The following is a 23,797-nucleotide window of genomic DNA, read 5'->3' as shown; positions in this document are numbered from 1 at the left end:
AATAAGTGTCCTCCCACTAAAAAGTGGTAGAGAGATCTATTTTCAGAACTATAATAATTGTCCTCCCACTCGAAAGTGGTAGAGTGATTCTACATTAAGTTGTTCTTGCCTGCTGGACAAGCGGAAGGGGTTGGCTTGCCGCCCAGCATTGTATTTTCAGTTTATTTTGGAGCTAATGATCCCCTATTCATTGTATTCTCTCATCTTCCCACACTGGGCTCTTGGTGATCAAAAAGTGGAAGGGTTATCTTTCTGCACTGTTGTATTTCTCTTTCCTAACCTTAACGGGTGCATTGTGGTGTTTAAAATTGAAAAAAAAAGTAAGAGGAACATTTCAGCGGCTAGGAGAATATGTGACCCTGCATTACCACTATGGTTGTGTAAGGTAGATTGAATACTTTGCGGGTGAACGTGGTAAGCAGTGAGATGAAGTCTGGGTGGTCCCCACTAAGGGACATATCACTTGTAAAGATTATAAATAGGATCCATTTTGAATATCCTGTTTTGTCTAAAGGGTCACAACGAATTAACAGTTGCCATATAGTGCCATGTGGGCAAAGAAATACTGACATGGATCAGTTGGGGGTTGTTCGTGGTTGCTCACTAGAGGAGGTGGATTAATAGATGGAATTTGGTACACGATGAGTTTCTGATGAAGAGGTCTCGACAATCAAGGAAAGCCCGAATTATTAGCTATGCCATCAAAACTTGCAAGATTGCCCTAAGAATCTCATGAGGGATATGATAGCCACTGAGTCATGAACATATGTTATAAAATCAAGATCATTATGAGTAGTTCACACAAGTTTCCTTGTGCACCAGAGCAGAAAAGACTAATTTGCATAAATCAATACAATATGTAGATCAGATCGAATGTGTGAACTTGACAACTGGCCGTCACCACTGAATGTTTCAGGCAATGTGTTCAACTAGAATAGCATGACAATGTTATATATACAAAATCAGTATTACCAGATTGTACCCAAAAGGAAGTTAGAAGAAGCTTATGAATGATACAGTCATGACTTGGCCCAAGAAAGCGTGAAAGAAATAGACCGCATTGCAGAGAATTTGTAGGAGTCTTGAAGAAATGCATATTAAGAGTCTGTTGTGTAGTTGAAGGGATATTGAAAGCACAGACAGTTGCTAGAGAGAAACAAGAAGCTCAAAGTGCAGTTGCAAGACTGCTTTGCAGCTTGCAAATAATTCCGATCTCCATGGCAACTAAGTTTTCCCTTTGGAAGCAGAGAGCTATGGAGACAACAAAGGATGAAGACACAGGACATGGGGTTTTGAAGCCCAATAATTTTGCTCATTGGAAATTCTCAAAGGTCTCCCCTACCAGGATGAGTAATGGGAACCTCTCATCCTGGTTTTCTCTGCATCAATAACCACCCATGGTCGATGGTAATTTGGCACATAGGGTGGTTGATTTTCATGGAAGCAATCTGATCTCGGCATGAAGGATTTCATGTATAACCAGCCAGGCAATTTCACTTTAGGACAAAATAGAGGCAACCAACTTCATTGGGTCATATTTTACAAATAGGATGATTAAGTAAAAGGAATTGGACACATGTAAATAGCCTAAAGCTTATAGCATTCCTTGTTATAAAAGGGATACCAAGGTTGTAATAAGGGATTCTAAAAATTTTGTATTCTGGGTGGGTAGAAGCAGGACTATGCTAATCTAGTGGTTTCAAGTAGGCTCACAGAGAGGGAGAGCTCTCTTTCATTTTGTAAGATTCAATTAGTGATGAACATAGTGTTTAAATCTTGTAGAGATTGTCTCCTTTTGTATTTTCAGAGTTCAAATAAATTAATATATTAAGGATATTTGGGTTCATCCTTATATTTTTTATCAGTGTGTGATTATGTTTATTGGTTTCCTTCAAGGAAGGAATTAAATTCTATTTACATATTACAATGAATTCTAGAACTGCATAATGGATTAATAAGAATAATTGATACAATAGGCAGTTGGGGTTATATTAATGTCAGGCATTAATATTTTGAAAACTCCCTAATTAGAATTATCTTGCAATATGGGTTTGATCTCTGAATTTGTGGGTGTGACTCTGTTCCCTTGGACATGCACTGGACTGCAAAAATTGCTTATGAATTAGTTTTAGAAGTGTCTCTTATGAATCATTTCTTTTCCTTTCTTTCTTTCTTCGTGAATTTATTAATGAGTAAATCTCATTATGTATTTTTGGTATTTCCTTGTCCCCTTGGGGTAACGTATGTAATGATTTCTCAGCTGGATTGCAGAGCTTGAGGGATTAGGGATGTGTACATAGCAATTGTAAAAAATCCCCTTATAGCTGAGAAATATGTACCAGTTGTGAACCTGTATGATTACGACAAGTTTGAAAGCATATTGAGCATACAGGTCTGAAATAGGAATACCCTCCTGATTTAGGTAGAGCTCGATGTGAAGAAGGCTTGATAAAGGCTTGTTGTGTAGTGTTTTCTTTTCTTCAACCTGTTGATCGTTCGAATTGAGTGCTATGGCTTTAATTCCATGGCCTAGAGCATTATGATGTCCTTAGGGTTGGAGGTAGCAAGAAATATCACCAACATGAATCATGATCACTAATCAAGAGGTCTTTATTAGTAATTTTCTCAAATAAAGGTTTACTATAAAACCCTCATTTACCTCCTCATCATGCTTCTCAAATTTGACTTTATCAAAGTTATCAACTGCTACAATTATTTACTCTATCTCTTTACTCTCATTCATATCAAAGAACTTATAAAAATCCGATTTTACTTTACCTTCTGCTCCAACCTTCCTCCCACCTGAAATCGGCTCTTTTTGTGCTCTGTCAACAACTTCGATATGCTTCAGTAAATCATCCTTCTCAACATGTTTTTGTTTCATACCATCTAAGTTATCTACTGAACAAACCCTTGCATCCTACAAACTTGAACCACATTATTTTTCAAAGGTTTTAACTTATGTTTTATTCCATCCTTAGTCAATTTAACTATTAGCATAACCATCGTGCATTGCTTTCCTATCATACTGCCAAGGTCTTTGTAGCAACATATAGCATGCAGCCATAGGAATGATTTCACATAATATTTCATCAAAATAATCGCCTATCTTAAACCTTACCACACTTTGTTCCCTTAACAAAATTTTCTTATCATCTTGTACCCATGCTATCCTATATGGATTCGGGTGTTTCTTCTTCTCAAGCTTCAACTTTCTCACTATTTCTTTTGACACAAGGTTGTCCATGCGTCCACTATCAATGATGACGCTACAAACTTTCCCTTCACACTTGCATCTTGTTTTAAACAACTTCTTCCTTTGATCAAGTTCATTGTCTTCACTTAACAATGCTCTTCTTGTCACTAGGACTTCACCTCCTTCGGCTTCTTCTGACTGTGATGAATGTGCTTCTTGTTCATTGATGTTTGTTGTTATATTCTGATTTTTTGATCTTCTTTCTAGTCTTTCCTCTTCACGAGGACATTCATAGGCCTTATGACCTTCTTCACCACATTTATAACAGGTTCCTCTAAAATTTCCTCTTTTGAAATCTCTACCCGATCTTCCTCTACCTCTTGAATTTTGATCTCTTGGACCATGTGAATCATCATACCTCTGAGTTTTGATGCTACCTTGGCCTTCAAATTTATGTTTTTTCTGATTAGAATCCTCATCCCAAACTTCATATGACTTTCCCTCTTTCTTTTTATTTCTGCCTCTTCCTCTTTGTTTACTCTCAAATATTTTATTTATTTTCTCTTCAATTTTCGAAGAAAATTGGAATATATCTTCCATGGTGTAAACCCTTATCAATAATAACTCTACTTGGATACATGGTTTCAACCCATTGATATAAAAGGATATCTTCTCCTTGTCCACTTTTGAATGACCCATTTAAATTAAAATTTTATGAAATTCTTCTACGTATTCGTTTATAGTTCTGCTTCCCTGTCTCAGGCTCTGCATTTTCTTCAACAAATCTAACTTATAATCCATTAAAATAAATTGCCTCTTCATCTTTTCTATCATTATGCCCCTTTTGTAAATCTTGTCTTTTCCTTTTCTTCCTCTTTTAAGATGTACCTCTTTCCACCAAATAGAGGCATAGCCTTTCAACTTTGTTTTCGCAAACCTCACTCTATCAGGATCTTCCACTTCTTCGAATTCAAAATATTCCTCCATACCATTTATCTAGTCTATCAACTCCTCTGGATTTAAGTGTTGGAATCAAGGAACACTAAGGGGGGGGGGGGGGAGGGTGAATCAGTGTTCTGCAATCTTTAACAATATTAAACTGATTCTTCAACCATCTAATGCAAATCAACAAAAGAAAGATGTAAACACATAAGACAAGTATCCACAACACCAAATTTATACGTGGAAAACCCGGTTAAGGGAAAAACCGCGGTGGGAACATACCCACAATGAGATAATACCTTGTTAGGAGTAAGTGAAATATTACAATGGGAATGCACATGCATTCAGGTACACTACCTAGAGCTCACTGCTCAAAATTACAATAAGGGCTACAACCCGGAAGGTTCACTGCCTTACAAAGGGATTACAAAATATACAAGAAGGTTTGAACTATTGAATAGCATCAATAAATGTCTGAGTATAGTTCCACTTAAGCACAAAATACTGTATCTTACTCAAATTCTGCAACATTGCTTTGTTAGATATTCTGTTGTAATCTGGAGCACAAATCCTTAAACGACGCACTTGAAATTGCGCACAATCGCTCATAGACGCATCACACATCACCATCGATCTCTCAAATAATCATATCAATCGGCCTAATATATCCACATCAACAATTTAGGTTTATTTCATGTTGGCCCAAAAACACATAACACGTAAATGAAATGTGTTACCCAAGGTCGGCTCAATCCGATCCAAAACAACCAAGCGGGCCAAAAAAAATTATCCACACACTTCCCACATGTCGGCTCAACAACCTTGATCACGCAAACAACCGCCAAAATCACTCCGCACGATCCGCACAACGAATCTTCACATGATACTGTTGATGAACGCTGTTCTACCAGAAAACCTGTCTACCAGATCTTCCAATTTACACAAGACTCAACATTGGAGGCCACAAACCTGGAATAAGGTAATTTACACATCCACAATGCATCTTTGAGATTTGCAACACCAGATACTCAACACAACTAAATCGCCAATTAAAACACTGTACAATCTGTTAGATGACTTATTCTTCTCACTGGACCTCACCGGACCTCAATCAATCTTCCAGTATGAATGAATTTTGAACTGTGGATTGGATATCCAACCTAGGTTGCTATCAATGACAATATTTGAACATCAATGCAGTGTCTCTTGTCAACATTAAGTTCTCATTGAATGTAGGAACATCAATCTCCAGTCTCTTTCCCATTCTTATCACTTGATGCAGGAGCATCCCCAGTTCTTGGCAAACTTGCATCAACCAAAAATATATGTTTTCTGTGTGTTTTTTGTTTTGCAGTTTCAGCATTTCTTTTTGCATTCTCTTGCCTTGGCTCACCGGATCTTGCGGAGTTGGGTTTTTCTTGAGGACATGATAATCTTCTTTATTCCTAAACCGTGAAGCATTTGGATCATTTTCTGGCAAGTTATCGATTCCGGATTCCGAGACAGTTTTCTGGCACCGGAACCACTTGGACCTATTTGCATTGGTGAATCCACCGGATCCTTTCCGTAACTTGCGAAGCCCAATTTGTTGATTCTGATGTTCCTTGGCGTGTGGCTGACCTTTCCTTTGATCCACACTTCATCCTTTGGAATTTCCGGAGGAATCTCTTTGGCAAAGGCGTCGCTGTTTGTTTTATACGTTTGATCTTGTTCTTCGGCATTTGATCCCTCTTGGGCTGACCGGATCACTCTAGACCATATAAATCATTGTAATTGAGCATTAGAAATCAGTTAGTTAGAATATAGAAGATATATCTTTAGATTCAGAGGTCCGTAATTGAGCATTTATGTAGCAGGTCAGTGAGCCGAATCTTGTAACCCGGATGTTATCGGTTATCTGTAATCAGTTTTCATGATCTAACTCATTCAGTTCTGCATTGCGTCCATCATATCCTCTTATTTCCGTTGTGTTCGCTCTTGCTGCCCGGTCCGAATTGATCTCTTTGAGGTCCCTCCTAACCGTTGACTGCTCCATCGATGCCCTTACGAAAGGATCATCTTATCCATTTCTTTCATCATCTACATCTTCTACAGTTTTATCCTCTTGACTTTCAAGTTGCCTTCTGCAAGCAAACCCTCCCCTAATTTCTTTTTGTATGGCTTCAACTTGCCTACTAAAGGCTCTAAAATCATCAATATAGACAACATTTGGAGGCTTTCTTCCTCCATTTATAACTCCACCTCTACTCTAACCGCACAAGATTCTTCTTACATACATTTTTTCACAATAATCACAAGCTTGATCCTGGTGCAAGATGCCTCCCTCTGACGAATCTGTCTGCACACTCAAAATCTTCTAGCTCTGCTACCACTGATGCAATACGAAACTCACCTACCTACGACTCAAACTCAAAGACAAAATAAGAAGCACATGCAGAAACTCTCTACACAACAAAAATTAATATTATTCATCTAATGTACAACAAAATAGTTGCATCTATTAGATGGCCTTTCTCTAATCTGCCTTATAATGCAAACAAACTATGCAGATTCTAATATGCACACATTCCACATAAATGTTGATTGCAGTCTGTAATGTTCTATATCTTTTGTTGGCTCCTCTAATTTACTCACATTCCACATAAATCTTGATTGCAGTCTGCAATGTTCTATATCTTTTGTTGGCTCCTCTAATTTACTCACATGCTCTCTCCAAACTCGTAGAAAGTCATCTTCCTTAACATTCTCGAGGCAGTCCTCCCATCACCTACGCAACCTTGCATTCAGGTTCTAGAAAACCCCCAAGAAAAACCTTTTACGCAGCTCCCATCTCACACAATCACAGCCCTCTTCCTTTGTCTTTTAGTGCTACCTCCTCCTTTTCATTGTTACACACCCCAAGCTCCTCCTTCCAATCCTACGCAACCCTTACCACTCCAAAACTGCTGCTGCCGAATGCTTCGTTCAGCCACCTCTTTTGAATCTTTTGCAATTTTTTTTGAAACGTCCTTCCCTTACACCCCTCCATATTCCCCGGATTCAATCTTTCAATACCTATTTGCAGCCACACACGCACTACCACACCAAAGCTACGCCCAATCTGAAAGAGGCACACACCAAAACATTAATTACAAAACCAATTAAATCTATCAGTCTTTGATCCATTTTGGGATCCCTCTCCTCACAGCCTGTTCCACCCCACTACTACCATATTGGGGTCCTTAATAAGCTGGTCAAAGGCCTACAAGAAGCAAAATTGAAAATTTGAAAATTGAATTTTTCCTTCACATGGATGCCCCTCCATCATGAAACTGGTTTGAAAAGTTGATGCAAACCAACTCCTGAGAATAAGGAGGCATGACTAACTGAACTTGCTAAGTTTAGCAATGATTTGTAACAGCCTAGCCTCTTAGCGAAACAACATTTACGTACTTGCCAAAAATACGAGTTTGAGTTAAATTAGGAGCTGGTGATTGTGATTAGGGACCTGTGATATTAAATCGGGTTATGTTATGATTTAAGGGTAGTAAATAGAGGATGGATTGGTTATGCATCTGTTTTGTACAAAGATTTTTATAAGCCCTTTATTTTGTAAATATAAGGATTCTGTGTATTTTTTTCAGGGCAATGTGTTATAATATTTTTTCCTCTCTGCGTTAATGTAGTTGTATAAGTTTATTAAGTTGATTTTGTGTTGAGCAGAGTGTCTGAATCAATTTGGTATCAGAGTCGGAACACCAGAGGTTGAATGTACAATATTTTGCAATCTTCCAAATTTGAGGATAACAAGTCTGTTGGTGTGATTGGTAAGAGGAGGAACCGATTTTTGTGATTGGTGAGAGGAGTGTTCGTTTGATATTTTCTTTGCTGTTGAATCTCTATTTGGTGTTCGTTTGGTAGTTCAGTGTGTCCATGATTGCTTGGCTGCTCTATGTAGAACAACTGTTCCAATCCAAGTTTTTTGTGGATGAGATTCGAACCTGCAATTGCATTGAAGTATTCAACAGTTGAGGGTAGAAGTTTTTTATCAGGTACAAAATTTGTGTGTTAAAAGCGGCATGGAATTTCTACATCCAACTACAATTTTCTTGGCTATCAAGTTGTCTGAGGTCAGAGAGTTGTTTATATATTTGAATTTGATATTTGTGAGTGGAATTTTGTTGAGGATGCGGTCATCATAGGAGAATGGCCATTAAGAATGGAAATAAGGTCATTCCTTCGAATCATCGAGGAAAATAATCCCCAAAATATATATGATAGTATTTGAGCAGCATTGATTTGTGAAGAGGCCAGACAATTGACATGAAAATAAATAATGGGTGACCTCACCTCCAACAGTTAGCATGAGAGTGTGACTTGTTTAAAGAGCATTAATGGTGAGAAATAGACTTTTTTTTTTAATGAACACTAGTTGGAGGTTTGAGTTCTCTATGGGCCTAATTTTCCATTCTCAATATCTTTCCTTTCCAACTGTGCCATGCTGATGAGGGGACTGCTATACCAGAGTTATAATAAAGTATTAAGTGAGGTAATGGCTTTGTAAGGATATACAAGGAATTGGAAAGTCCTTTTTTTATTGTAGTTGATTTATATCGTGTTGCAAGGTGTAGCTGTCTAATGTGAAGATCGTTGAGAGTTTGAATTTAATTTGTATTGGTTTATGAAATATCAACTTGCAAATTGAAGGAGGTACATCAATTACAGTTTGAGTTGAAGGGGGGTGTGGTGCATGTTGGAAGATTATGTGACATGTAACAATAAGAGGCCAAAGAAAAAAAAATCTACAGTAAAGGTGTTGAAGAGTAATCAGAAGGTGAATAAAATTAGTGACAAAAATTATTGATCTTGTGGGCAAGTGCCATACTCAAAGAGCAAAGAGAAAAGCCATGGAGTTAAGGATTAGACAAGGATTAGACAAGGAGTGGAAATGTTAGAGCGAGGAAAGATAGAATTTCTGAAGAGTCGGCAAAAATATTAATGGACAAAAGACTATTGAATAGGATATTCCAAGGGTCATAGAGAGTAGAAATATTTGTATGGCATGAAGATGAAGAGATAGTTGCGCTTTATGGATTTGTTGAGTAGGCGTTACCTTGTAGAAGGGGAAGGCATTGAAGCTTACAATGCAGAAAGAGGAGAGTTGGAAGACTCAAATGAGAAGGAATGCAGCCTATCACAAGAGGAGTCCCAAATTGTTGCAGCAGTTGAACCAGTTCACATTGGACAGGAAGCTGCAACAGTTATGCAGATCTTTAGAAGCTTCATATGTGATAAAGATTTAATATTTTTAGAGAACACAAATTGCGAAAAGGAGGTAGATGAATGTCTAGAGAATCGTATCAGTGAGGGAGGAGTAGAATATCATCGTAAAAGAACTTGAAAGCATGCCTAAATGGCATTATGTGGAGGAGGAAGCACTTATGAGAAATTTGTATTCTGTTAATTTTACTTTTGTTTAAAATGATTTATGTGCAGGTTATACAAATGGTGTAAAGAGCAATGATGATTTTTAGTGGAGGAGAACTGCTAAGCCTTCAAGGTGCTGGGAAAAAACAAAGAAGACAGGTTGGAAAAAGAGGATCTCTATTCCAACAAACGGTTGGAGGTTAGCAAAGAAAAAAAGTGATGATTTGAAAAGATATCTAATCTGGTGGAAGGGAACACCATGGTTTGATTCTTCAAGTTAGAAGGGTGGTTCTATCATCTATTCAAAACTCTCTTCTTGATGTTTGATGTAGTAACATCCTAAAATAAAATGCAATCATGCATTACCAAAAAAATAAATGTAATATTTAAGCTGTTAAGCTTTTTAGTGCTCTGTTTTGTTAAAATTTGTTTATGTATAAGCTTTGAACCAAGAGATTCAAAATTTTCAAAATGAAAGAATGATACAAACCAACTCCTCAAAATAAGAAAGGCATGACTAACTAAACTTGCTAAGTTTAGTAATGATTTATAACAGCCTAGCCTATTAGGGAAACATCAATTACATACTTGCCAAAAATATAGTTTGAGCTAAATTAGGAGACGGTGATTATAGTTAGAGGTAGGGTATTAAATTGGATTATTTTATGATTTAGAGGCAGGGAATAGAGGATGGATTGGCAGTGAGTTTGAGCTAAATTAGGAGACGGTGATTATAATTAAAAGTAGGATATTAAATTGGGTTATTTTATGATTTAGAGGCGGGGAATAGAGAATGGATTCGCAGTGCATCTGTTTTTATAGACTTTTATAAGCTCTTTATTCTATAAATATAAGAATTTTGTGTATTTTTTCTACGCAATGTGTTACTTATAATATTTATTTCCCTTGATTTGCTATAGATGTACAAATTTATTGAATAGATTTGTGTTCTTTCCTTTGTATCGATATACTTGTATAAGTCTATTGAATTGATTTGTGCTGAACTGAGTGTCTGCATCAAAAGTTGCTCTCGACATCTTTGAAAAGCAACTATTCAATTTTAGCTTCAACGAAATGGTTTTGAAAAGTTGCTCATAGAATCCAAGATTCGACAAGTTGGAGACTTGGAGTATTTTATGCCCTATAAACTAATCAAAGTGTCAATGTTTATCTCTCGCTGAACTTAAGCAATCTTAAAAAATTGGAGGAAATATTCAATAATTACATGCTAATTTTCTTTATTTTCTTTATTTATTTATTTATTTATTTTGATAAAAGTGGATAGAACCACTGAATTATATTAAATTTTAAAAGTTTTTTACATTGTCTCGTTCAAAAAGCACTGAAGGGAAAGAAACAGTAAGAAAACCTTTTAGTATTGTTCAAGTAACACAAGCCTATTCTACCCAATACCAAATGCCCATTGGCATAGTACATCAAAAAACCAATCCCAATTACATAAGCCGCATTAGATATAAATGAAGCCGCCAATAGAAGCATATAGAAGGAAGATTAAAGTATGATCACCGAAGGATGCATATCCATTGCTACCAAAAAACACCAGTCTAAACCACCCCTGTCTAGGAAACACAATTCTCCAACCACTAGTTAGAATGATACCACATAGCAGAAATGAAACCATAATCAGACACCATGTCAAAATAAACATTGTGATCAAGCATAGCAGAACCCACACCAAAGAAGAGCCACACCAAATAAGGAGGTTGATGAAGACTACAACTATGCCCTTCTTTACTTCAAATATACCAAAACTGAGGAAGGGATCTCATCCACACTTACCTCCTGCATATTAGCATCACTGTCAATGGCTAAGTTAGCCAAGAAATTTGCAATCTTATTCACTTCCCTATAACAGTGGGAAATCAAGAAGGAATCTAAAAAGTCTAATTTTTGCAAAATATGATCAAGTATATATTGTAATTGCCAACAATTCGACTTCTTTTTCATGACACTTTGAATAATAACCATAGATTCACCCTAAATTATCAAGTCCTTAATTCCCAAAGATATAACCATATCCAAACCAAAGGACAAAACAAAGAATTCTGCACAATTGTTAGACTTGAAACCAATTGCATGACAACAAGCCTGAATAAATCTTACTTTATGATCATAAATTACCATACCTGCCCCTGCCAGGCCAGGGTTCCCATGAGAAGCACCATCAAAATTCAATTTAAAGTGCCCTTGCGGAAGAGGTTTCCAGCAAGCAAAATTTCTCTTACTTATAATATTAGTCTTATTTAAAATAGATCCATGAGAAGGTAAGACTGATAACATTCTCCAAACTCGAGTTACCCTACCATTCCAATGAGAAAAAGAGGTAAGGGTTTCCAAATTCTTATAGATAAAAGACAAAGCAACTTCAAAGATGGAAGATTCAATCCTTAATAAAACCTCAGCCAAGGAAGAACTTGTTTGTTTAAAAATGCTATTATTGCGCTCTAACCAAATATTTCAAATCACAATAGATGAGAATAATCCAAAGACATGCATAAAAAGATGAGGCAAATAAGATACAACTTAGATTGTATCGTAATAGCTTAGAGGAAGCGGGTGGTTTTGAACTGATCTTAAGGATTCATATAATAAATTCGCATTGGTTTTTAAGTCAGTCCTGTACTTGTATCTCATTTTATCTTTATTTGATGTCCTTTTAGCATTTTTTGCATTTTAAATTGGAATTGCTATACGCTACATAAACAGAGGTCCCGTACATTCCTTGCTCATGACACCTGTACTGACGCTATTTTTGTAATGGCTGATGATTTATTGTAATGCAGGAAAAACTGCTTAGACTGGAAAGCGCTAATCTGGAAAGAAAGGTATCAGACTGTCTTATCCTTTTTCTCATTGCTATCATAATATCTATATTTCTTTTGACCAGAAAGGAATTGTAAACATGATACAGATTGGTAGAAATCACAAGGCATACCACCTTAATATTGACATCATCGAAGGAGTCAACGATTACTTGGAAACAGATGCTGCAACTCAACAAGATCTGCCTCAAACTAACCTTAATCTCACGTAATTCATTATGATAATTGCTGCTAAATGATTCTCCTTTCTCTCGAAAGACAAATTTTAATGAAGAGATTGTGTGTGCAGTCTTACATGAACTCATTTAAGACGCTGTGAAGTTCAACTCTCTTTAAGAAGATCATATACTTTACAAATCCAAAGATTCCATTAGAGTCATTAGACTCACAAATCTTATAACATTGTTTACTGTCTATAGACTTATTGGACCTTGAGTATTTTTTCTTTTAAAAGTAATTATATGAAATTGAAAAAAAATCCAAGAGTAAATTTCAAAGCGCCTTATGGTTCTCTTTAATGATACCCTTATTTGTAAAGATCAGATTCCAAACTTTTTAACATACCATGGCATCAGAATTTCCATAAATTATTTTTCTCTGTTACAAAAAAAATAATAAATATAATAAATTGTGTGCTCTTTTGGGCTCTAATGCATCTCCTCAAAAGATATTTTCAAAGAAGTTTCCATATTTAAGTGAAGAACTTTAGCTTCAATTAGTGATTGGTAAAAGCCACTGGTACGCTGTGCCAGGCATTTAATTGGGAATAGAGTAGAAATTCCTCGTTTGTGAACAAGACTCTTTCCTTAGAAATGCTAAAATCTATTTGGAAATGTATAATTTAATTATTTGGGCTTAAGGTAAAATATTTCTAACATTTTTGTGATTAGCTTTGATGTTTAGCCAGGAACAAGAAAAAAATAGGCTGGGGGTGGGAGAGTGTTCTCCAACCAAATAGATTACCGTCCAATTTATGTCCACATGTTTTGAGTTTGAACTTTAGAATTCCAATTTATTGAATACAGATAGTAATCACGATAATTAGAACCATAGCAAATGTCTCTAAATGAAACTGTAAGCAATGGGAGTTGCTGGTACATATACATTAAAGTGGAATAAAACACATACAACTGTAAAGGAAAAATATTTATTATAGCACAAAATCAATAGCTGATTATAGAAATTCAACTTTTAGTAGAAATGGTGGAGTTCATGTCGATATCTAAGATACTTGAAAGTGGAAGATTGTGTTTGGCACGTCTCTATCTAAAAACTGATAGGAGAATTATCTTTTATTACTTGATTAAGAGAGGAAATGAAATTAATTTATAGTTCCACTATTACACTTCTGTTTAATGAAGTTAGTTGGCATTGTTAGTGAGAAATATGTTTTTTCACTACCTTAATACATTTTTTATTACTGCAATACATTAATACTAGTTCCTTAAATGGGTATCTGATCACTAAGATTATTTGAAATAAGGTTCCTTCATTTCCCTTGTAAACTTCATCAATAGACTAAACTGCCTCCTTAATTACTTAGGAGTCTTCTTCCCAGCAATGCTGGAAATATTAAGCTATTGATTTTCAATAATCAATGGAGCCTTTCCAATCAGCATTTGAGCATTTTGTGAAACGCAAGTTTTTTTTTGTAAGAGTATTTTCGGAGTTGAGCAATGTTGCATCTTTCAAAAGCATATTTTTTTCATGTATTTCTTTTGATTTGTAGATATTTGGAGCTAGAGCTTTGTAGTATAATTCTAATACTAACTTTATTCATGTCTAAGTATGATACTGTGGTAATGTAAAATCCTATTTTGATGAGTTTTTATATTGTACAAAGGATCCTAATCTTTGTTCAGTCATCATTCTTAACCTGTACAGCAAACAAATTCATTATTTGTAAGTTATGTGGGGACTGGGAGGTTATTTTCTTTAGATCAAGAGTAGCATGAGATTTTGAACGAATATTTCGTGTAGAGCTTAGAAGTTGATTTTCTTAATTGGTAATGTAAAAGAGATTGTCTAGAAGCGTCTCACAACTTGCGATAAAGAATGGGCTAATTAAAATCATCACTTAAACCATTTAAGATGATCTTGGTTTGTAGAAGAGTCCAATTTCATGGTGCATGCCGTATAAGGGATTCTTTTACCTACAGATGTAATATTTGTTATAAATTATAATTAAATAGAGATAGCCATCTATGTTCAATGGGATCATGTTTGTGATATGTTTACTTCATCATAACTATGTATAAGTGTTTCGTAAGGAATGCTTATATAAATTAAAAGGATGAAGTGCATAAGTAGAAGTGGTTAGTGTGGAAGAATAGATATAGATTAATTAGGGGAAAGGATCCAGTAGTTGTGCATCCTAACTTCACGTTTCTCAAAATCCTACTTGGAAATTTCAAGTCACTCCGATTTTTTTTACAATAGCTTACTTGGCAAGTCCCCGCTTATAACTAAGGTTTTAGGGCCACATCATCAAATATGATGCCACATCAGCATGTTTTTTCCCAAGGTGTCCAAAACAGCCCCCCAAAAAGTGAGACCAATAGGCATGCAAAAGAGACCCCAATAGTTGTGCAGCTGATATGGCATCACCTGATTGGTTACTTTTTACAATATTAGTACATTTCTTAACAACTATTGGTACATTTCCTAACAACTGTTGGTACATTTCCTAACAAAAATTGATATTTTTTGTTTCAAACAACAGATTTTATTTGTTCAATTTTTGGAACAAAAGGTATCAACAACCCTCACAACAATTGGTACATGCTCAACTACTGGGTCCTTTCCCCTAGCTTGAGATTAAGGTGAAATTTATGACTTGAAAATTCATCAAAAAGCATAAGAGAATTGAAGAGTATTTGAGTGATACATTTCAAGAAGATTAGAGGAAGTAATAATAGTTGGTGGTTTTAAAATGGAGAGGCAGGGGGAGAGCGAGTCAAGGGAATACAAAACTTAACCCTGGTGTGGAGGAGGAGCATCCATGGGCATTAGACTTGTCAGGAATTGTGGAAAGGGATATCTCGATGCACAGCCATGTGGCCATAATTGGTCGCATAATTGGGGCAAAGAAAACTAGAGAAGAAATTCAATGGTGGGTAAAACAAAATTGGAAATGTGCCAGACAAGTATATTTTATGTCGAGACATTTTTTTATGGCTGAATTTGGGAGTGAAGAAGAGAGGAAAAATGTGTCTAATAAGATGATGGTGGAAGCAAAAGATAATGTTTTAGAATAACAGTAAACAAATTTTGGCCAGAAAAGGAGAGGAATGAAGCGCTAAATTATACAAAGTCTCGAGATGAATCTAAAGGTAGAGTAGAAGATGAATCTAAAGGTAGAGTAGAAGAGGAATTGGAGAAAAATAAGGCGATTATTGTTGTAAAAGCTGGGAGGAAGGGGAAAGTTCTTAGAAGAATGCCATTGCGGGTGGAGAGGATGAAATGATGGAATCTTCACCAATGCATCAGGATTCGATAGAGATTCCCATGTGAATGTGGAAAGAGGAGGAAGAATAATTACGCCGAAGGCTTCTCTTAAATGAGATGGACAACCTATATCTTCAAATCCACGGTGGAGAATTGTTTGAAGGTACTGCAAGACCATTGCAGTAATATTGGCCTTTCATTTTTTTCATTTATTACATGCACCACTTTCCCTGTCAACTCCACGCAACTGGCACTGGCTCCTCTAGACCTTTTCATCTATTCTTTCTGACATCTTTTGTGATTTCTGAAAAATTGTCAGGCTCGTCCATCCTACTTATTTTCACCTATTCTTTCTGACACCTCCATTCAATCTGAACCGTTTAGCAAGATTCATCCGTAATTACGCCAAAGGCGTATCTTTATTTGAAATGTACAAGCTAGAGTTTACAAATCAACGGTCCATAACAATGGAGAAGTATGCAAGACGATCAGAAGATTTTCTGCCGTCTGATTTCGCCATTCACACATTTCGCCTTGTTTTCGCTTTCACCGTCTTTCCCTAATAAAAATTTCCGCTGCTCGCGTCCGTCACTTGCTGCACTTTCTGCATTGCTTTCTTCTCTTTCATTGTGCTTTTTACTTGCCCGTTAAGAAAAAAGGTATTTCATTTACAGGATAATGAAATTTTGAGCCAAAGAAAGCATATGAAAAGACATTAATATTCACACATATTACATTAGGCATCATACATGCTTTCTATTTTATTGACTTTGTGGTAGCGCTGGTATAGGGTGATATGATTAGATTCACAAATATTACATTTATATCGGAGACGATTAGATTTTTTTTTTGATAGCAAAATAGTCCATGTAAAAACAGTTTAAGCGATAGATTTTTTTTTTAAATGAGACTAGGTAGAAGGTTTTTTTAATAGTTGATTATTTAAAATTTTGTAGTATTTAATTTTTAAAATAATTTATTTAAATGATTTCGTATTTTAATATTAGATTATATTTTTTATCAATGATATAATAAATATAAATAATTTAATAATGATCAAAGAAATTTATATATATATATTTTTATATTTATATTATTATTAAGGAGAAGAAAACATTTAATATTTTTAAGTGAGAAAATAATTTTATTATGTCAACAATTTTTTTAAATAATAATATTGATTTTTATTAAAAAACAAATGTTAAATAACTAGACTTAGAGTTAAAGATAAAAATTGGGTTTTCATTTATCTTTGAAAATATAATTGTCAAGTTCATATTATGCTTTGTTCAATATAAATTAGTTTTATCAATTTCATATTAAAACTTTAGAATTGATACATTATAAATTTAAAATAAACATAAAATAAGCATGAGTGTTTAAGAAGAGTAGTGATGGTTTATTTATTTTAAGATATATTCTTCAATTGAATAGTATTTAAGTAGAGTGGTGATGTTTTATTCAAAATAATTATTAATTAATTATAACTATATTTAAAAGATGAAAATCATGCTTGTTTTTTCTTGTATTTTATCAAATTTAATTTATACAAAAGTATTTTTAAATTTGATTGATATAATAATATGATTAAATAAAAGTATTAAATTGTAAATTTTAAATTTAATTTATATATAAAAAATTTAAGGTTGATAATTATCTAATTAAAACTATATAATTAAATAAAAAAGTAGATAACAAAAAATATGAACATTAAAAAGATTTAGGGTTGAAATTTATTTCAATTAATTATATATAATTATATGAAAGTTTGAAAAATAATAATTAAAACTATTAGAATTGATAAAATTAATATTTGTTTATCTTATTAAAAATATATTACTAAAAAAAATATTTTGTTGTTTTATTTTAATTTATATAATAAATTGAGTTTCAACTTTTCTCTCCTTTTCTCTCTCACTCTCTTTTGCTACTCCTATAAATAATTTAGGAGGTTAGGGTTAGGGTTACATTTATAATTCAACTAAGATTTAGAATTCAACTAGGCTTAGAGTTAGTGTTATTTAAGTTTAATTCAACAATAATTAACTATAATATTGTAATTCTAGGTCTCATTATTTTTATTTTTATTTTTTACTTTTAAAATTTTCATTTTTATTCAACTTTTACATAAAAAATATACTTTAAATTTTTGTTTTTATTTATTATTTATTTTAAGAATTGTTATATTGTAATATAAATAATATATAAATAATAGATGTCCAAGGGGTTGAGCTTAACTAGTTAAAACATTGGGTTCTCACTGTGGGTTAAATAATAGATTTTTAATAATATTAATAATTATTTTACGTATATAAAAATTGAATTAAATAAATTATTAAATTATAAATTAATTTTTTATCATTTTAATAAATTTCATTTTAATTTAGATTTAAGTTTGAAATATATTTATTTATGTTTTATTTTTATATGTTCAGCGACTTATCAAAACCTGTTGTAATCTCCATGACAAAAACATAATTCTAAATTCAATACACATTATCGTCATCCATACTATGAAAGCCTACATAAATCAATCTCCATGACAAAAACATAATTCTAAATTCAATACACATTATCGTCATCCATACTATGAAAGCCTACATAAATCAACACCTATAGTATGATAATGTCTTACTAGTGTATCTCCATGAATCAACACCTATAGTATGATGATGTCCTACTAGTGTATATCCTTGCTATATTTTGCACAACTTTTACGATTAAAACCTAAGTAGGTAACCCTCGATTCTCTTCCAAGCTTTTGTTAATTCAAATTTTGATCATTTGTTAATGAAGTGAATCATATGGAGAAAAAAACATATACGTGTAGGTCTTTCATATATTATGTTATTAGTAATTTATATATTATATAATATTTTTTTTTTTTGCTAAGTATTTAATATATTATTATTATTATTTATATGTTAAATTAAATAAATTTGTAAATCATGAATTAGCTTATCTTTATAATAAGTTTCATTTTATTTTTAACATTTTATGTTAGTTTTTATTTGTAATGTTTAATATAAAAGTTAAAATTTTAAATTTAACAATTTTAATATAGTTTAGTTTTATTTTTTATATATTTTTCAAGAGAATTCTTTTGTTGAATGGTTAAACACATTTTAAATTGGGTATATATATTTGCTCAAAGTATTTCAATTTTCTTTCCAACAACAAATATTATTCAATGCATACTTTACATTCACTCTATACTACTTTGCATTCAAATTTATGATGTCTTCAAAGTGCATTTAGGTGTCACTCATCAGTGCCAATGTGGTTATATAATCATTCCTACAACGAACAATTTGATGCAAACTCTTGTCACCTAGATACATTTATATTCCATCATAACCATGGTAGGAAGGCAGTTGCTTCTTCTAATGAGTCATAAGATATGAGAAACACGATTTGATTAGATAAATACTTTTATCCTTTTCTCCAATCTGTCTCTATATCTCTCCCTCCCTCTCTCCCTATTCCTCTCCATTTCTATCTGTGCATTCCTCTCTATTTCTCTCCCCTACCTCGATCTCCTTACCCCTCCCTACATCTCTCTCCCTAACACTCCATCTTTCTATATATCTCTAATTATCATCTATCCTCTATTTGTGTTCCTTAGATCTATCTCCTTACCCCTTTGTCTCTCTAGAACATTTTTTTTCTTAACTGACCTTCCACACCTATTCGGCGTACCCATTGCACACCAAGGTGCAATTGCTAGTTAGATATTATTGAACCAAGGACCATCAATTAGATGGTATCTTCTAAAGAAGCCCTTGTTAAATCAAGGACGAGAGGAAAACAAATGGTAAAAAGAGAGCAGAGGATGGAATGCTACTTGATTAGACCTCCATCAAAACATACCTTTTGAGATCTAGGGGAGGAAAAATCTTCCCTTGGAGGGCAATGAAGATTCTCACGTGGAATGTTAGGGGTTTAAATGCCCCTAACAAAAGGCATTTGTTCAAGTGCCAAATAGATAGCCAATTGATTGATATTATTATTCTTCAAGAAACAAAATTATCTACTGAGAAGATAGATGCCTTTGTAAAATACTGTAACGAGTGGTTGGGATATGCACATGGAGTAGAGGGTGCTTCAGGAGGTTTATGTATAATGTGGAAACCCAATAAGCTATCAATTTCATTACTATGTTCCAATCATAATTGGATAAAATGTGAAGCCAAAAGCTTTTTCTCTGATTTAAATTTTATTTTGTATAATGTTTATGGTCCATCAAAAAGAACAAAGAAACAAGAAATGTGGAGAACATTGAATCAAGAGTTGCAAAATAAACAATATAAAGCAATCTCAACAGAAGACTTCAATGCCATCCTACATCCAAGTGATAAAGTAGGCGGATTGGGTAGAGTGATGCAGACACAAATTGATTTTTCTAATTTTGTCACCTCGAATGGATTATCGGACTTCCTCATTTCAAATGGGAACTATGCATGGACTAATAGGAGATTAGGTTTCTCCAACATGTTGAGAATGGGTGTCTCAAACTTACTGGTTGAAATTTTGATCAAATGGCATTTAGTTTGTATGGTGAGCAGTTCGGTGTGGAAAACTTTCATGTTGTCGACTAGCTCCAAAGGAGATGAAATACTTTTTGTGTATTACACAAAGCTAGAGAAGTCATTTTGATGTAACATTCGATTTCAGTATGTCACCCCCAGTTGTTAGCCGAAGTCATAGTCCTTCATCGAGGTTGTGCGAGATGGTGGTGAAGATAAAGGCAAATGAGGTTGCGGGATAGCAGAGAGAAAGGATACTTGGTCTCCCCCGCCATCTTGCAAGGCACTAAGGACCACGATTGAGTCACTTTTCTCTCCAATAAGATTGTTTAATGTCAAATGAAAGTGCTATCGATAGAACTTGAGTTTTCTGGAAAATTCATTTTAGTGCTAACTTTTGATTCTATGGCGATATGTGATAGTCTTGGTGGGGACCATGACTATTAGTAGAATTGTGAGGGGCCCATTGATAAAGCACTATCAGGGATTGAAGATTAGGTGGAACAAAGCTTTATGACAATGAGAATTAATGTGATGCAGGAGCATCCTCGGTTCATAGCAATCTTGCATCAACCAAAAACATTTTCCTTTCTATTTTGTTTTCTGTTTGCATTTTTAGTTTTCCTTTCTGTGTGTCTCAGTTTTGGCTCACTGGATCCTCTGGAGTTGGATTCTACTTGAAGACTTGATCATCTTTCTTGCTTCTAGACCGCATCGCATTTGGATCATTTTTCGGCAAGATATTGCTACTGGTTTTCATGATAGTTTCTTGTTACCGGTTGTTTGAGTCCTATTTTGGAGATCTACCAGAACCTATTCTGAAGCTTGCGAAGCCTGGGGCGTTGATTCCGATGTTCCTTGGTGTGTGGCCGACTTTTTTCCACGATCTATGTTTCATCCTTTGGATTTTTTGGAGGGATCTCTTGGCGGAGGCCAATCTTGTTTATTTTGCACGTTAGGTCTTGTTCTATGGGTTTTCATCCCTTTTTGGGCCGACTCGATCCTTTGGATCGATATATATATATATATATATATATATATATATATATATATATATATATATATATATATATATATATATATATATATATATATATATATTTATAATTATGCATTAGAATGCAATCAATTAGAATCAAGTAGCTAGGTTGTACGTAGAAGATAGATTGTAAGATTCAAGGTCCTGGTTGTGACCTATTCTACCAGGCATGTGAGCCGGTATGTTGTAACCCGATTGTTACCAGTTGGATGTAATCGAATATCATGCAATAAATCAATCTATTCTACATTGCCTCCATCATATCTTTGTGTTTCCATTGTGTTTACTCTTGTTGACCAGTCTTGATTGATCTCTTTGAGTTCCCTCCTCACTGGTGATTGCTTCAAGTGGTATCAAAGCGAAGTTTCATTCTGGAGGTTGCGTGTCCTAAAATTTTGCTGTAGGGTGGCAGATTGCAGATCTGACCTACAGCTGCAGAGGACTAGCATGAATGATGGCGCAAAGAGGAGCTAGGAATGGTGGAGTGTGTGGGAATGCAAACCCTGTTGTGATGGAGATGTTGTGAGGAATAGCAGCCCGATTAGAAGTTGTGGAGACAACCCAGAGAAGAGGCCGACATATTGAAGATATAAGTGAAGATGAAGGAGAAGAAGCCCTGATAGAACAAGCAAACCTACTGGCGGTTGATCCGGATGAGGAAAGGTTTTTTAGGGTTTTGAGTAGGGCGAATACTAAGCCTCATTTTACCCCACCGGAATATGATGGGAAGTTAGATTCAGATGAGTTGATGGATTGGATCTTGGAGATGGAGAAGTATTTCAATTTTGAAAACACTATAGAAGAGAGGAAGGTAAATATGCCTGTACCTGTTTGAAAGGTCATGCATCTCTTTGGTGGGAGAATTTGCAAGTTGATAGACAGAGAATAGGTAAAGAGAAGATTAAGACATGTGATCAGATGATTGCTAAGTTGAAATCGAAGTTTGTATCGACAAATTATCAAGTGGATTTGTTCCGGAAGTTGCAAAATTTGAGATAGAAGGAATATAGTGTAAAGGAGTACACGGAAGCATTTTCCAAGTTGAATATCAGATCCAGACATGTTGATGATGAAGTTAAACAAGTTGCAAGATATCTGAATGGATTGTGGATGTCTATACAATATGAATTGAGAATGATCAAATTGGAGAGTGTTGAAGAGGCTTACCAGTATGCTCTAGAGGAAGAAGAGAAGTTAAACATAAGACATGAACAAAGACAAAGAGGTAGAGGTGGAAGGTTTACCAGAGGAAGATTTCAAGGAGGAAGAGGAAACAGTACAAATCAGAGTGAGGACAAGGAAGTGAGAAAAGAAGGTAATTCATACCGAAAGTATGATAGAAATTTCTACTAGAGGAGAGAACCGGATGGTTACCAGAATGAGAACTTTGGAAGACAAGACAAGAGGACATTCAGAGGAACCTACTTTAAGTGTGGAGGAGAAGGACATCGTGCATTCGAGTGTAAGAAGACATAAATTACCGGAAGAGAAGTAGTGGTGGAAGAAAACCCCACCAGATCAAACAATAAACTGGAAGATGGAGAACTGTTGATGATGAGGAGAGCTTTGTGTCATATCGGAGGAGATGAAGAGCCCTTCCAGAGGAAGAATTTGTTCAAGACCAGATGTAAGGTATCTAGTAAGTGTTGTAAATTTGTTATTGACAATGGTAGTTCATATAATCTTATTTAAGAAGAGATGATGAATAAGTTGAAATTGGAGAGATTGAAACACCCTAAGCCTTATCAGATAGCATGGATTCAGGATGAACATAAGTTGTTAGTAAGTGAACAATGTTTGGTAAACTTGAAAATTGGGAATTATCATGATGAAGTCTTGTGTGATATTATGCCTATGGATATTTGTCATCTTTTATTGGGAAGACCTTGGCAGTCTGATAGACAGGCAGTACATGATGGGAGAAAGAATACATACACTATTGTGGCCAATGGGATAAAGCAAACCCTGATGCCTTTGGAGGAACCTTTGAAGAATGAAGTCTGTACGAATTCTAGAATCTATTTGGTAGATGGAAGTAAATTCATGTATGGACTAAGACATGAGAATGTGTGTTTTGCCTTAATTCCTAAGAAAAATGAGATCAGAACTGAAAGGAGAACACCCAGAAGAGATAAGAGATTTGTTGACAGAATATGAAGACATCATTTCAGATAATGTGCTTGATGGATTGCCACCCGTGAGAAGTATTAGCCATTGCATGAAATTGGTTCCTGGAGCTAGTTTGCCTAACAAAGTTGCACACCGTTGACACCGCCAGAGAATGAAGAACTGAATAGACAAATGCAGGAGTTGTTGAAGAAAGGTCTGATCAGGGAAAGTATGAGACCTTATGTATTACCAACAATATTAGCACCTAAGAAGAATGGACAATGGAGGA

The 23,797-nt window shown here is 34.7% G+C and overlaps 1 protein-coding gene across 1 annotated transcript in view; it reads left to right on the top strand.

Annotated features, from left to right (window-relative positions):
- Positions 1 to 12,888, top strand: part of LOC131032951 (MADS-box transcription factor 23-like) — a 114,527-nt gene extending 101,639 nt beyond the window's left edge. Inside the window, exons 5-6 of the mRNA XM_059218051.1 lie at positions 12,349 to 12,390; positions 12,477 to 12,888. Coding sequence (XP_059074034.1) covers positions 12,349 to 12,390; positions 12,477 to 12,599 — 165 coding nt within the window. The 3' untranslated portion in view covers positions 12,600 to 12,888. The remainder of the gene's footprint in view (positions 1 to 12,348; positions 12,391 to 12,476) is intronic.
- Positions 12,889 to 23,797: the final 10,909 nt, after the last annotated feature.

This window comes from Cryptomeria japonica, chromosome 3, assembly GCF_030272615.1.
Source record: "Cryptomeria japonica chromosome 3, Sugi_1.0, whole genome shotgun sequence".
Taxonomy (NCBI): domain Eukaryota; kingdom Viridiplantae; phylum Streptophyta; class Pinopsida; order Cupressales; family Cupressaceae; genus Cryptomeria; species Cryptomeria japonica.
This window is presented reverse-complemented; position numbering and strand designations above follow the sequence as displayed.